Source organism: Oncorhynchus clarkii, chromosome 31, assembly GCF_045791955.1.
Source record: "Oncorhynchus clarkii lewisi isolate Uvic-CL-2024 chromosome 31, UVic_Ocla_1.0, whole genome shotgun sequence".
In the NCBI taxonomy this organism is placed as follows: domain Eukaryota; kingdom Metazoa; phylum Chordata; class Actinopteri; order Salmoniformes; family Salmonidae; genus Oncorhynchus; species Oncorhynchus clarkii.
The window spans coordinates 40066990-40083004 of record NC_092177.1 but is presented as its reverse complement, the minus strand read 5'-3'; the positions used below and the strand labels follow the sequence as shown (position 1 = coordinate 40083004).

The 16015-nt window shown below is 42.6% G+C and overlaps 1 protein-coding gene across 1 annotated transcript in view; it reads left to right on the top strand.

Annotated features, from left to right (window-relative positions):
- Nucleotides 1–16015, top strand: part of LOC139390737 (short transient receptor potential channel 3-like) — a 70963-nt gene that overhangs the window by 41081 nt on the left and 13867 nt on the right. Inside the window, exons 7-9 of the mRNA XM_071138072.1 lie at nt 4549–4782; nt 13375–13639; nt 14767–14962. Coding sequence (XP_070994173.1) covers nt 4549–4782; nt 13375–13639; nt 14767–14962 — 695 coding nt within the window. The remainder of the gene's footprint in view (nt 1–4548; nt 4783–13374; nt 13640–14766; nt 14963–16015) is intronic.

Genomic DNA, 16015 nt, shown 5'->3' with positions numbered 1-16015 from the left:
AGGCTATTCAATGCTAATGCAGAACGCCACAGGATGTTTTGGTGCTGATCAAGGGCAGTCAGGTCGGGAGAGAACCAAGGGCTATATCTGTTCCTGGTTCTACATTTTTTGAATGGGGCATGCTTATTTAAGATGGTGAGGAAGGCACTTAAAAAAATAACCAGGCATTCTCTACTGACGGGATGAGGTCAATATCCTTCCAGGATACCCGGGCCAGGTCGATTAGTAAGGCCTGCTCGCTGAAGTGTTTTAGGGAGCGTTTGACAGTGATGAGGGGTGGTCGTTTGACAGCAGACCCATTACGGAGGCAGGCAATGAGGCAGTGATAGCTGAAATCTTGGTTGAAAACAGCAGAGGTGTATTTGGAGGGCAAGTTGGTTAGGATGATATCTATGAGGGTGCCCGTGTTTACAGATTTGGGGTTGTACCTGGTGGGGTCATTGATAATTTGAGTGAGATTGAGGGCATCAAGTTTAGATTGTAGGATGGCCGGGTTGTTAAGCATGTCCCAGTTTAGGCCACCTAGCAGCACGAGCTCTGACGATAGATGGGGCCAATCAATTCACATATGGTGTCCAGGGCACAGCTGGAGGCAGAGGGTGGTCTATAGCAAGCGGCAACGGTGAGAGACTTGTTTCTGGAAAGATAGATTTTTAAAAGTAGAAGCTCGAATTGTTTGGGTACAGACCTGGATAGTAAGACAGAACTCTGCAGGCTATCTCTGTAGAAGATTGCAACACTTTGGCAGTTCTATTTTGTCGTAAAATTTTATATTTAGGGATGGAAATTTCAGGGTTTCTGGTGGTCTTCCTAAACCAAGATTCAGACACGGCTAGGACATCAATGATGAGAGAGATATTGTCCCTAGAGACGTTTAAACCAGGTGATGTCACCATATATGTGGGAGGGGGAACTAATGGTTGGTTAAGGCATATTGAGCAGGGCTAGAGGCTCTACAGTGAAATAAGACAATAATCACTAGCCAGGACAGTAATGGACAAGGCATATTGATATTAGGGAGAGGCATGCATATTAATATGCATTTCCATTTCTCCTGACAGTGGAAGAACTGCTCTGGCGCGTTGCAAGAACAGGGGTGCGCTTCACCTGTACTGGGCCAAAAGCGAGGCAGAGCAAGGTTGTTATAGTTTTGTGATTTAATATTTTATTTTATTTCTAGATTTTTATTAGAAATTCAGTTTAGTTTCGGTTAGTTTTCAGACCTGATTTACTCGTTATATTATTTAGTTTCAGTTTGATAAAGCATTTTATTTTGTTATATAATTTAGCTAAACTTTTAGTTTTAGTGTTAGGGAAAGAAAGTAGCCTATTTGTGGGATGCTAGAAGCCGTTTATTTGTTGAAGGCCTATATTTTGTTGGGGGGGAGATGTTACTTCTTGTCACTAGAGGGCAGTAATACTTAAGGTAATGGGAGAGGACGATAGACTTGGATAGACGTAACATCTCTGTATCTGTATCATGATGGCGTCAGTGAGAGCGTGGGTAGCGCCATTGAGGCCATATCCATCTTGAAAAATAAAATGTTCTTCTTCACAAGTAAAATTCGTTGGCTGTTCCCACCTGATGACCCGGCTGTTACGTATCCAAATGGGGAATCAGGTCATGCCAACCGGGTCATCAGGAGGGATCAGCCAATGAAGATGCAAGTCCTGCCCAGTTGGCTAAGTCCTCAATGGCGCTGTCCATGCTACAGTACCACAGGCTTTTAGTCACTAGAGGACTCCATTCAACTCCATGGACAGGACAAAGGTTTGGTTAGGTTTCAATTATAAATCAATTCTAATATGACTTAGATTTAAAGGATAAGCGCCTACACTGGTGCAATAAATATGGTGGAAGGAAACTCTCTTGACCATGTTTACACCAATCCGATGCTTTTTAAACTTTGGTAGTTTAAGTAAGAATAATCAAGTACCATTACCTTTATCTGACAGAAAGGAAGGAGAAAAAAATAACAAATTAACTCATGGCACATTTGACATGTTTTGTTTATGTCATATTAACTTCTTAAGGCTGCAGGGGCAGTATTGAGTAGCTTGGATGAAAGGTGCCCAGAGGTGCCCAGAATAAATGGCCTGCTCCTCAGTCTCAGTTGCTAATATATGCATATTATTATTAGTATTGGATAGAAAACACTCCGAAGTTTCTAAAACTAAAACCAATCTGAGGTTGGTATATTTTCAACCCATTCCCTATTGAAATCATATTGGGATATGAATGAAGATTCACTTCCTAGGGCTTCCACTAGATGTCAGCTGTCTATAGAAACTTGAATGAGGCTTCTACTGTGTTGTGGGACTGAATAAGAGGGGAATGAGTCAGCTTAATGGCAGAGAGCCATTTCCTGGTGGTATACATGATATCTTCCTGCGTTCCGTTCCTCCTCAAGACACTAAGAAATTCTCCGGTTGGAACTTTATTGAAGATTTATGATAAAAACATCCCAATGATTGATTCTGTACTTAGTTTGAAATGTTTCTTCGACCTGTAATATAACCTTTAGAAGTTTTTGTCCGATGAAATGGTCGACCAGCACCAGCGTTTGGATAGGTGTAACCAAACGCGCTAACAAAAGTAGCTAATTGGACATAAATAACGGACATTATCGAACAAATCAAGCATTTATTGTGGACCTGGGATTCCTGGGAGTGTATTCTGATGAAGATCATCAAAGGTAAGGGAATATTTATCATGTAATTTCTGGTTTATGTTGACTCCAAAATGGCGGCTAATTGTATTATATTTCTGAGCTCCGTCTCAGATTATTGCTTTTGCTTTTTCTGTAAAGTTTTTTAAAAATCTGACACAGCGGTTGCATTAAGGAGAGGTATATCTATAGTTCCATGTGTATAACTTGTATTATCATCTACATTTATGATGAGTATTTCTGTTGAATCGATGTGGCTATGCAAAATCACTGGATGTTTTTGGAACTAGTGAATGTAATGCGCCAATGTAAACTCAGATTTTTGGATATAAATATGAACTTTATCAAACAAAACATACATGTATTGTGTAACATGAAGTCCTATGTCATCTGATGAAGATCAAAGGTTAGTGATTCATTTTATCTCTATTTGTGCTTTTTGTGACTCCTATCTTTGGCTGGAAAAATAGCTTTGTTTATTCTGTGGCTTGGTGGTGACCTAACATAATCGTTTGTGGTGCTTTCGCTGAAAAGCATATTTGAAATCAGACACTGGTGGGATTAACAACAAGATTACCTTTAAAACAGTATAAGATACATGTATGTTTGAGGAATTTTAATTATGAGATTTCTGTTTTGAAATTGGCGCCCTGCACTTTCACTGGCTGTTGTCATATCGTCCGGTTAATGGGATTGCACCCCAAAGAGGTTTTAAACCTATATCATTGACTAACCCCTTCAAATAGGGTTAATAAAAACAGCTGCAACAAGAGCAAAAGTATAAGCAATACAACCAAACAGGATTTTCTGACTTATTATCAAGAAGACTGTGTTTCATAGAGGTGGTCGTTTGATTTCTCAAACCTGATGACATGCTGAATATTCTCACCACAACACTTGGGATGCACGGGCAGAAATCAGATCCAGTTCCACAAGGCACAGCTTTGGATAAACAGTCATCCTTGCCTGCCAGAACTGGAGAGGTGACTCTACCAGGTATTTCCGCAGCTCACTCGGGACACTTAATGCCCTGCCAGGTTGACCCCCGTATGGACAGTGACCTCAGACACAATCTTCGAAGTGAGGAAATCCGTACTTCTGAAGAACTGTGTTTGAGATGCTTGCTGGATTCAACGTGCTGGCATCTTGCTGGAGTCCTGCTGCTCCACAGCTGTACTCTCTGAGTCAGCTCAGGGATTGAAACCAGCGACCTTTTGGTTACTGGCGCAACTCTCTAAACTGCTAGGATTTTCCTTTTCAGCATATACTAAATTGTTTTTCCAAATTTCGTTTTTATTTTGGTTTTCGTTTACTAAAATAACCTTGCGGCAGAGGCTGCCAAACTATTGTCAAAAGTCAGACTAGGCGCACTGCATAGTTTCCGATGGCACTCTATCCCCACTCTTCGATCCAAACGGAAATTGACATTTTTTTAGTTTGGTGCAGCAATAGAGCTGTGTTTGTAGCAGGGTTTAGAGTTTTTAATCTGTAGTGTTTAAATAAATGCACAGTTAGATTCATTCAGTTGATTTAATAAACAAATGAACCTATTGTCAGGCCCTCAATGTGGTTTCTTTAGGTAGACATTAGGTGATTACTGAATCAACACACTGCAGTCTCACTGTTGCTAGTCATGTTAATTAGTGCACGACATAGCAAAACAATTCACAATGGAAAACGAAAATGAGCATTCTTATTGGATAAGTCCAGATAGTCCCTCTTCGTTTCAGAACTTTCTTTCAGTTTCGTACCTAATTAATACAACCCATTTCCTCTTGATGTTGTTTCTTCTGCAGACATTTTTCTCTCAGTTTCAGAACATTTTAATCTGTTTGGTGCCTATTGAACACAACCCACAACTTTGTTGATTCCTCTGCAGGGATGATGTGGTCGGAGTGTAAGGAGCTGTGGACCGAGGGGCCCAGGGAGTACATGCAGCAGCTGTGGAACGTTCTGGACTTCGGCATGCTTTCCATCTTCATTGCCGCTTTCACCGCTCGGTTCTTTGCCTTCCTCCAGGCCACCAGAGCCCAGCAGTACGTCAACGAAAAGATCCACACCACCGACCTCTCCCTAGTGACCCTACCCCCGGAGGTCAAATACTTTACTTACGGTGAGAGAAGAGCTACTGTATCGATGCACCCAATCAAATGTTGTTTGCCACAGAAATAGTGACACGGGCAATAAATACACAGTGAATAATATTAAGGAGTAAAAGTAGCATGGCTATATAGAGAGTACCAGTACCGAGTCGATGTGCAGGGGTACAAGGTAATTGAGGTTGCTATCAAATCAAATGTTATTGGTCACATACACGTGAATAGTAGATGTTATTGTGGGTGTAGTGAAGTGCTCGTGCTTCTATCTCCGACAGTGCAGTAATATCTAACAAGTAATATCTAACAAATTACACAACATATACCCAATACACACAAATCTAAGTAGGAATGAATTAAGACTATATGCACATATGGACAAGTGATGTCAGAGCGGAACGGACTAAGATACAGAAAAATGTTTATACATATGAGATGAGTAATGCAAGATATGTAAACATTATTATGTGACAAAGATACCGTAGAATAGTATATAATACAGTATATACATATAAGATGAGTAATGCCAGATATGTAAACATTATTATGTGACAAAGATACCGTAGAATAGTATATAATACAGTATATACATATGAGATGAGTAATGCCAGATATGTAAACATTATTAAGTGAATGAGATACCGTAGAATAGTATATAATACAGTATATACATATGAGATGAGTAATGCCAGATATGTAAACATTATTATGTGACAAAGATACCGTAGAATAGTATATAATACAGTATATACATATGAGATGAGTAATGCCAGACATGTAAACATTATTATGTGACAAAGATACCGTAGAATAGTATATAATACAGTATATACATATAAGATGAGTAATGCCAGATATGTAAACATTTTTTAATGTGACTAGTGTTCCATTCCTTAAAGTGGCCAGTGATTCCTAGTCTGCCTATAGGCAGCAGCCTCTAATGTGCTGATGATGGCTGTTTAACAGTCTGATGGCCTTCAGATAGAAGCTGTTTTTCAGTCTCTCGGTCCCAGCTTTGATACACTGTACTAACGTCGCCTTCTGGATGATAGCGTGGTGAACAGGCAGTGGCTCAGGTGGTTGATGTCCTTGAGGATCTTTTTGGCCTTCCTGTGACATCGGGTGCTGTAGGTGTCCTGGAGGGCGGGTAGTTATCCCACGGTAAAGCGTTGGGCAGACCGCACCACCCTCTGGAGAGCCTTGCGATTGCGGGCGGTTGTAGTTGCCATACCAGGTGGTGGTACAGCCCGACAGGATACTTTCAATTGTGCATCTGTAACAATTTGTGAAGGTTTTAGGTCACAAGCCTAATTTCTTTAGCCTCCTGAGGTTGAAGAAGCTCTGTAGCGCCTTCTTCACCACACTGTCTGTGTGGGTGGTCCATTTCAGTTTGTTAGTGATTTGTACACCAAGAAACCTGAAGCTTTCCACCTTCTCCACTGCGGTACCGTTGATGTAGATGAGGAGGTGCACCCTTTGCTGTTTCCTGACGTCCACAATCATCTCCTTTATTTTGTTGACGTTGAGTGAGAGGTTGTTTTCCAGTCACCACACTCTCAGAGCCCTCACCTATTCACTGTAGACTTTCTTGTCATCGTTGGTAATCAAGCCTACTACTGTTGTGTCATCTGCAAACTTGATGATTAATTTGGAGGCGTGTATGACCATGCAGTCATGGGTGAACAGAGAGTACAGGAGGGGGCTGAGCACGCATTCTTGTGGGGCCCCATTGTTGATGATCAGCGGAGTGGAGGTGATGTTTCTTACCTTCACCACCTAGGGGCAGCCCGTCAGGAAGTCCAGGACCCAGTTGCACAGGGCGGGGTTCAGACCCAGGGGCTCAAGTTTAATGATGAGCTTGGAGGGTACTATGGTGTTGAATGCTGAGCTATAGTCAATAAACAGTATTCTTACATAGATATTCTACTTGTCCAGATTGGACAGGGCAGTGTGCAGAGTGATGGCGATTGAATCATCTGTGGATCTATTGGGGCGTTAAGCAAATTGAAGTGGGTCTAGGGTGGCAGGTAAGGTAGAGGTGATATGATCCTTGACTAGTCTCACAAAGCACTTCATGATGACAGAGGTGAGTGCTACAGGGCCATAGTTTTTAAGTTCAGTTACCTTTGCCTTCTTGGGTACAGGAACAATGGTGGCCATCTTGAGCATGTGGGGACAGCAGACTGGGATAGGGAGATATTGAATATGCCCGTAAACACACCAGCCAGCTGGTTAATGGTTAACCCATTTAAATATTTTACTCAGGTTGGTCATGGAGAAGGAGAGCCCACAGTCCTTGGTAGCGGGCCACATCGGTGGCACTGTGTTATCTTCAAATCGTGTGAAGAATGTGTTTAGCCTGTCCGGAAGCAAGATGTCAGTCTAGGCGACGTGGCTGGATTTCCTTTTGTAGTCCGTGATTGTCTATAGTCCCTGCCACATACATCTCGTGTCTGAGCTGTTGAATTGTGACTCCACTTTATCTCTATACTGACATTTAGCTTGTATGATTGCATTGCGGAGATAATAACTACACTGTTTATATTCTGCCATATTACCAGTCGCCTTGCCCTGGTTAAATGTGGTGGTTTGCGCTTTCAGTTTCGCTTGAATGCTACCATCTATCCAGGGTTTCTGGTTAGGGTAGGTTTTAATAGTCACAGTTGGTACTACATCTCCTATACACTTTTTATGAACTCAGTCACCGTATCCGTGTATGCGTCTAGATTATTTTCACAAGCTACCCGGAACATATCCCAGTCCACGTGATCAAATCAATCCTGAAGCGTGGATACCAATTGGTCAGACCAGCATTGAATAGTACGAAGCACGGGCACTTCCTGTTTGAGTTCCTGCCTATAGGACGGGAAGAGCAAGATGGAGTTGTCGTCAGATTTGCTGAAAGGAGGGCGGGGGAGGGCCTTGTAAGCATTCCGGAAGTTTGAATTGCAATGGTCGAGAGTCTTAGTAGCGCAAGTAGTACAGTCAATGTGTTGATAGAACTTCGGCAGCCTAGTCCTCAGATTTGCTTTGTTAAAATCCCCAGCTACTATAAATGCACCCTCATGATATGTGGTTTCCAGTTTGCATAAAGTCCAGTGAAGTTCTTTGAGGGCCGTCAAGGTTTCGGCTTGAGGTGGGATTTAAACGCTGTGGCGATGATGGAGAATTCTCTTGGGAGATAATGGTTGGCATTTAATTGTTAAGTATTCTAGGTCGGGTGAACAAAAGGACTTGAGTTCCTGTATGTTCCTAGAATTACACCATAAGTCGTTAATCATGAAACACACCCCTCCGCCCTTCTGCTTCCTGGAGAGATATTTATTCCTGTCTGCGCGATGTACTGAGAATCCTGCTGGCTTTACCGAATATCCCGAGAGAGCCATGTTTCTGTGAAAGAAAGTATGTTACAGGCCCCGATGTCTCTCTGGAAAGAAAGACTGAACATTAGCGAGTAATATACTCGGAAGCAGTGGGTGGTGTGCGCGCCTCTATGTCAAACCAGCAGGCCACCTTGAGTGCCTCTCCTCCACCAGCGATGTTTTGGGTCGGCCTTTGGAATAAGTTTAATTTCTCTGGGAAGAGTGAACAAAGGATCTGCTCCAGGAAAGTTGTATTCCTAAGTCGTAATGCTGGTAGTTCTGATGAGTTACCGCCTCTCTAATATCCAATAGTTCTTCCCGGCTGTATGTAATACCACAAAACATTTCCTGAGCTAATAATATAAAAAATAGTACATAAAGAAACCCAATACTGCAAAGTTTTCTAAGAGCTAGTAGCGATGCTGGCATCTCCGTTGGGGCCATCTTCCAGTGTCTTCCAGTGCTATGTTCATATAGGTAGGGTTAAAGTGACTAAGCAAAAGTATAGAAAGCAGACAGTAGCGTGTGTATGTGGCATCAGTATGCATGTGTGCGCGTGCTGTGTGTGTGTGGCCGTCTATTAGCTCAGGTGTGTGTGTTGGGATGTCAGTGTGAGTGTGGGGGTGGTGCAAAGAGTGCAAGAGAGTTAGTGCAGCCTCCCGGGTGAAGCAGTGGTTAAGGGCGCTGTACTGCAGCGCCAGCTGTGCCATCAGAGTCCCTGGGTTCGCGCCCAGGCTCTGTCGTAACCGGCCGCGACCGGGAGGTCCGTGGGGCGACGCACAATTGGCCTAGCGTCGCCCGGGTTAGGGAGGGCTTGGTCGGTAGGGGTGTCCTTGTCTCATCGCGCACTAGCGACTCCTGTGGCTGGCTGGGCGCAGTGTGCGCTAACCAAGGTGGCCAGGTGCACAGTGTTTCCTCCGGCGCATTGGTGCGGCTGGCTTCCGGGTTGGATGCGCGCTGTGTTAAGAAGCAGTGCGGCTTGGTTGGGTTGTGTATCGGAGGACGCATGACTTTCAACCTTTGTCTCTCCCGAGCCCGTACGGGAGTTGTAGCGATGAGACAAGATAGTAGCTACTACAACAATTGGATACCACGAAGTTGGGGAGAAAAAGGGGTAAAAAAAAAGAGAGTTAGTGCAAAAAAGGGTAAATGCAGATAGTTCGGGTAGCCATTTGATTAGCTATTTAGCAGTCTTATTTAGTCTTAAGGCCTGGGGGTAGAAGCTGTTCAGGGTCCTATTCCAAACTTGGCAACAGTGTATGACTTGGGTGGCTAGAATCTTTGACCATTTTTTGGGTCTTCCTCTGACGCCGCCTGGTGTAGAAGTCTTTGATGGTAGGGAGCTCAGCCACAGGGATGTACTGGGCCGCACTCACTACTCTCTGTAGCGGCTTGTGGTCGGATGCCTTGCAGTTGCCATACCAAGCGGTGATGCAGCCAGTCAAGAAGCTATCAATGGTGCAGCTGTAGAACGTTTTGATGATCTGAGTGCCCATGCCAAATATTTTCAGCCTCCTGAAAAGGGGGAAGTGGCGCTGATGTGCCCAGTTCACAACTGTGTGGGTGTGTATGGACCATGTTAATTCCTTATTGATGTGGACACAGAGGAACTTGAAGCTCTCGAACCGCTCCAATACAGCCCCAGAACCGCTCCAATACAGCCCCATCGATGTGGATGGGTGCATGCTTGCCCTCCATTTCCTGTAGTCCACGATCAGCTCCTTTATCTTGCTGTAGTTGAAGGAGAGGTTGTGGTCCTGGCACCACACTGCCAGGTCACAGATTTACTCCTTATAGACTGCCTCATCGACATCGGTGATCACTCCTACCATCAGCAAACTTGATGATGGTGTTGGAGCTGTGCGGGCCATGCAGTCGTGGGTGAACGGGGAGGAAGGGACAAAAGCATAATCCCCTGAGGGGCCCCGTGTTAATGGTCAGCGTGTCGGATGTGTTGTTACCTACCCTGGGGGGCGGCCGGTCCGGAAGTGCAGGATTGAGTTGCAGAGGGAGGCGTTCAGTCCCAGGGCCCTGAGCTTGGTGATAAACTTGGAGGGCACTATGATGTTGAATGCTGAGCTGTAGTGAATGAACAGCTTTCTTTTTTTTTAAGTAAAAATCTTTAATACACAGAAGCATCCAGGGTCAATTCCCTGCTCAAGGGCATGTTGACCGATCCAACCACCAGGCCAAAAAACGTGAACCCAAACTCTCCAAGATCCCCCCCCCCCATAGTTCCCCAATAGCTGTCCCTCAACCATTCGAGACCCCTCCCACAGGCCCTCCCAGGGAAGAAAATAAATAACTAAAAAATACAATTTATTCCATTCCCCACCCCCGATAACCCCTTAATGCACCAGCAACCAAGAGAATGAACTAAATAGAAAAAATGAAAAGACAGAAGAAAACAGCAAACAACAATACAAAGAAATAATAAAACAAAATCATGAATTTAAAACAAAGGACATCAAGGACAACTGTATGCGTTTTTGTGCATGTCTGGCACTATTACGTGTATGTGTGTGTTGTTGTATGTGTTTATTTGAATGAGTGTGTGTATATGCATGTGTACAAACACATGCACGGCATCAGCCTCAGGCAAACAAGCATTCTTACATGGGTATTCCTTTTGTCTCGGTGGATGAGGGCAGTGTGGAGTGGATATTTGTTTTATTTGTTTTAGATTCCGTCTCTCACAGTTGAAGTGTACCTATGATAAAAATTACAGACCTCTACATGCTTTGTAAGTAGGAGAACCTGCAAAATTGGCAGTGTATCAAATACTTGTTCTCCCCACTGTATATAAAATAACTTAACTGGCTGATGCAGGTTTGATACCCGTGCCGACTGCCACCGGGAGACCCATGAGGTGGCTTTTGGTTTTAATTTAGAATCCTGCAGTCATCTATATGTAATTATTAGCGGAGAGTCACGTCATATTTTATATATTATACACTGTAGGCCTACCCTAGGCGACATGAGTCTCACTAGTGTTTAGTAATGTGCTGTTAAAAGTGGTGTAGATCTTATTTATTTAAAGAGCGTATTGAAGTTAGAAGCAATAGGATTTGAAGCAAAAGCCTACAACTATTTTAGCACTGTTTTGCGCTGTTCTGAGACAAGCATGTGGAATGGGCTTGATAAATCAATCACATTTTTATTTTCACGTAATCTCAGTTTGGATATTGGTTAGACTGGAATTAGAAAATTAGGGTGCAGAAATGTTATGCTTTTAGTGTAACCTTTATTTAACTAGGCATGTCAGTTGAGAACAAATTATTATTTACAAGGATAGTTTACTCCTTCCTCCCTGGCAGGGAATTGAACCCTGGTCTCCCGCGTGCCCTGCCTGCACGACACAGGGATTCTTTAGCTAAATAGCCCAGTACTGTACTGCCGACAGTCACGTTGTACAGTGCCATATTTTCCGTTCCATCCTAACGAAAACACAGGGTTTTTAGTTTTTCTTGGAATAGAAACACCATAATATTAATCAAATAAATTAAGAAAGTAGCAGTCAAAAGTTTGGACACACCTACTCATTCCAGGATTTTTCTTTATTTTTACTATTTTCTACATTGTAGAATAATAGTAAATACATCACAACTATGAAATAACACATATGGAATTGAACCCCGGTCTCCCGCATTCATTTGTACAGCCATTATTGAAGTTACTTGAGGTCACGAGAAAGTCTGGACATGGCCTGCAATCGCCAATTGTGTGGAATTAAAGCACTTTCCCATGTTTACTATAGTATGTATTGTAGGCTATGTTTACTTGTCAGGCTGCACAATAGCCTACTAAACAAATGCAGGTGGTTTCGCGCCGCTCTGAGACAAGCATAGGGACTGGTCTTGATAAATAAATGAGATTATTATCTCCATTTGGGTATTGGTTACACTACAATTAGGGTGTGGAAATGTTATTATATTAATTTAGAATCCTCCAATCCTCTTATGCTGTAGCCTAATCTCGACCATCACGTTGTATAGCACCATATTTTCATTTTTTCTCGGAATAGAAACACCTTAATGTTATTCAAATTATTTAAGCCAAATTTCTTAAAATCAATCCATATACCATGTTATTACAAAAAAGGTTTTAAATTCTCTGGTAATGCCAATATGGAAGACTATCAAATGCTTCTCAAAGATGCCCACTAGTTGTCAAACTAGCACTAACTTTTTCAGGTCCCGTTGATAGGATTGTCTCAAACGGAGCTCAACCAGTTTCTTCTCCAGTGACTGCACGTTCGCCAACAAAGTAGAGGGCAATGATGGTCTACTTGCTTGCCAACGTAGTCAAGACACCACATCGCTTGCCTCTGTTTCGCTGCTGCTTTCTCTTTCGAGTCCCAGGGATCAGGGCCTGGTCCGGGGTAAGCAGAATGTCCAATAATCGTCATAAAATCGAGGTTAATGATCACTGTTCTGATGTCCACAAGCTGTTTTCGGTCATATGAAATGATGGCAAGAAACATTATGTACAAAAAAAAATGTAAGATCAGCAACAACCAAATTATTTTTAATGCAGACTTCGCCAGGAGCAGCTATCCACTGCAGCGCCATCTTCTTAAACCTGTGATAAGTACAGTTGATACAAGTAGGCATCTTGCACACATCTACAAATACCACCACAAATGTCAATACAGATGTTTCCTGATCACTTGCCCTGCAAGACGTGTAACAGTGTTAGCAATGATTATGCTTAAGGGCAGGAACACTAATCTCAAGAATCACTAGATTCTTACCGCAGGTTAAGCTCTAATTGTCTAATCGTACACAGTGACGTACACATACAGAATGACTTTAAGGGCAACATTATCCACCTAGTACACTGCACGCAGAAGGGAGACAAATTATCATTAGGTATATCATTAGAACATGCAAAAGGGCAAACATTTAAAATCACATAAACACCTGTTTTTAATTTGACATTGAGAGCGTAAGTGGTCTTTGCAAATCGTGGTAGCACCTTATTTTATAGTCCTGTTTCATTTAGCTTTAGCTGACGTTTACTGAGAAATTGTATGTATTGGTGCTTGTGTTGATGAATCCTAAAGAAACAAAAGACTACTTTTAGGGGAATTATTATACAATTACTATTTGCTCAATTATTTCAAAGCCCACAAAGACATAGTGGGACTGTAAAACAAAGTGTAACCCAACCATTGTGCAGAACAGTCATATAGCGCAATGCATTAAACACATTGTTCATGTTGCTGTTGCCCATTCCTCCACGTAGCAAGGGACAAATGGCTGCCGTCGGACCCCCAGCTGATCTCAGAAGGGCTGTACGCCATCGCTGTGGTGCTGAGCTTCACACGCATCGCTTACATTCTGCCGGCTAATGAGAGCTTTGGACCACTCCAGATCTCCCTGGGCCGCACGGTCAAAGACATCTTCAAGTTCATGGTCCTGTTCATCATGGTCTTCCTGGCGTTCATGATCGGCATGTTCATCCTCTATTCTTACTACTTGGGTGCCAAGGTCAACCCGGCCTTCACCACGTGAGTGCTATAGCAGACATATAGAGGACACTTGTGTATAGAGAACACTAATTGGAATATACATATGGTGAGACACTTATGGGAACAGACTTATAGGGACTCACCACATTTGAGAACATTAATTGATGGTCACTCAGGCAGGTCTGGAGTCAGTGACAGGAACAGTTACTCCGTAATGGACTGACAGTCAGTAGGGAGGCTTTGTACACATTCAACCATACTGTTTTGTCCCCAAAGCCCCTAAAATGAATACACTCCTAAAACATAAGACTTGAGTAATACTGTAATACTGCTTGGGACCCAACAAATGAGTTCTCCATTCATGTAGGGAGCTCTTTTCTTCCTCTATTGAGCCCATTCATGCAGTGCTAGCTCATTCAGTCTATCGACTCAGTCATTGTAGTGCAGAATGAAGTTGAAAATGGCCAACCTTGGACTCCCTTTCTAAGAGTTCTTCAAAACTGAATTGGAAAAGGCACTGCCGAGCTTGTGGCAGCTCAGCAAAAATAGCTAATTTCACACTGGAGTGGATTACCGCCAAGGTTACTGTTTCCAAACTGAGGCTGAGAAAATGAAATCCTTCCTATTGTTATGGTTATTATTTTCCTCTATTGTTCTAGTGTCCATATTGCATTTCATTAGTCAAGCTGCCTTGGCATAAATGGAACACACACACACACACTTACAAATGCAACACATACACACATCTAACATTGCCAAGAGTCACAATGGTCATTTATGCTCTTACCAAGGACATCTGTGGAATTCATAAAATACAGCAACAGCATCACCTGAAATAAAAAATAACTATAATTTCATGGCAACAATTCTCACGTTATAAATGTTTCTCGAAGGGACTTTGGCAACCAGAATACTATAACACAGGATGATACATTTTAGTATTAAGCAAGACATGCCAATATATTTGGTTCATTCCCCACGCACTTAGGCTACACATGAGATGACATCACTTTATTTAAAGCAGCACTTTATCGCCTGTCACTTTGGGCAACAGCCAAATGTAGTTTGTGATTTCGCTAGGGCACAACAACAAACTAGAAACCCCTAAACTGATCAGCCTGTCCTATAGCTTTCTTATCCCCTTCCTTCCTTCCTTGTCACCATAGGGTGGAGGAGAGCTTCAAGACTCTGTTCTGGTCTATATTTGGACTGTCCGAGGTGTCCTCTGTGGTGCTCAAGTACAACCACAAGTTCATCGAGAACATCGGCTATGTGCTCTATGGAATCTACAACGTGACCATGGTGGTGGTGTTGCTCAACATGCTGATCGCCATGATCAACAGCTCCTATCAAGAAATCGAGGTGAGTGACTGGTGTTGTGAAGTAGCCCCTAGATACTGATCTTGGTTAAATAAGAGAAGTTCCCCACTAATCATTAAGGTTAGGATTGGGGAAGGGAAGCAGATCCTAGATCTGTACGTAGGGGGAAACTTCACCGCAGAGGTAAGTCAGTGGCATCTGTAGACCCACCATGTCATCTGATTATAGTTATAGGGATACTAGTGTATTTTTGTGTAATCTTTTTGTTGCAGGACATTCGGAAAGTATTCACTTTTTCAAAATGTTGTTACGTTACAGCCTTATTCTAAAATGAAAAAAAGAATCTCATGAAGTTACACACAATACCCCATAATGACAAAGCAAAAACAGTTTTTTTGAACTTTTTGCAAATGTGTAAAAAAAAAACGGAAATATCACATTTACGTAAGTATTCAGACACTTTATTCAGTACCTTGTTGATGCACCTTTGGCAGTGATTACAGCCTTAACTGTCTTGGATATGATGCTACAAGCTTGGCACACCTGTATTTGGGGAGTTTCTTCATTCTTCTCTGCAGATCCTCTCAAGATCTGTCAGGTTGGATGGGGAGCGTTGCTGCACAGCTATTTTCAGGTCTCTCCAGAGATGTTCGATTGGGTTCAAGAAAGGGCTCAGGCTGGGCCATTCAAGGACATTCAGAGACTTGTCCCGAAGCCACTCTTGCATTGTCTTGGCTGTGTGCTTATACACACACACACACACATATACAGTGCCTTGCGAAAGTATTCGGCCCCCTTGAACTTTGCGACCTTTTGCCACATTTCAGGCTTCTAACATAAAGATATAAAACTGTATTTTTTTGTGAAGAATCAACAACAAGTAGGACACAATCATGAAGTGGAACGACATTTATTGGATATTTCAAACTTTTTTAACAAATCAAAAACTGAAAAATTGGCCGTGCAAAATTATTCAGCCCCCTTAAGTTAATACTTTGTAGCGCCACCTTTTGCTGCGATTACAGCTGTAAGTCGCTTGGGGTATGTCTCTATCAGTTTTGCACATTGAGAGACTGAAATTTTTTCCCATTCCTC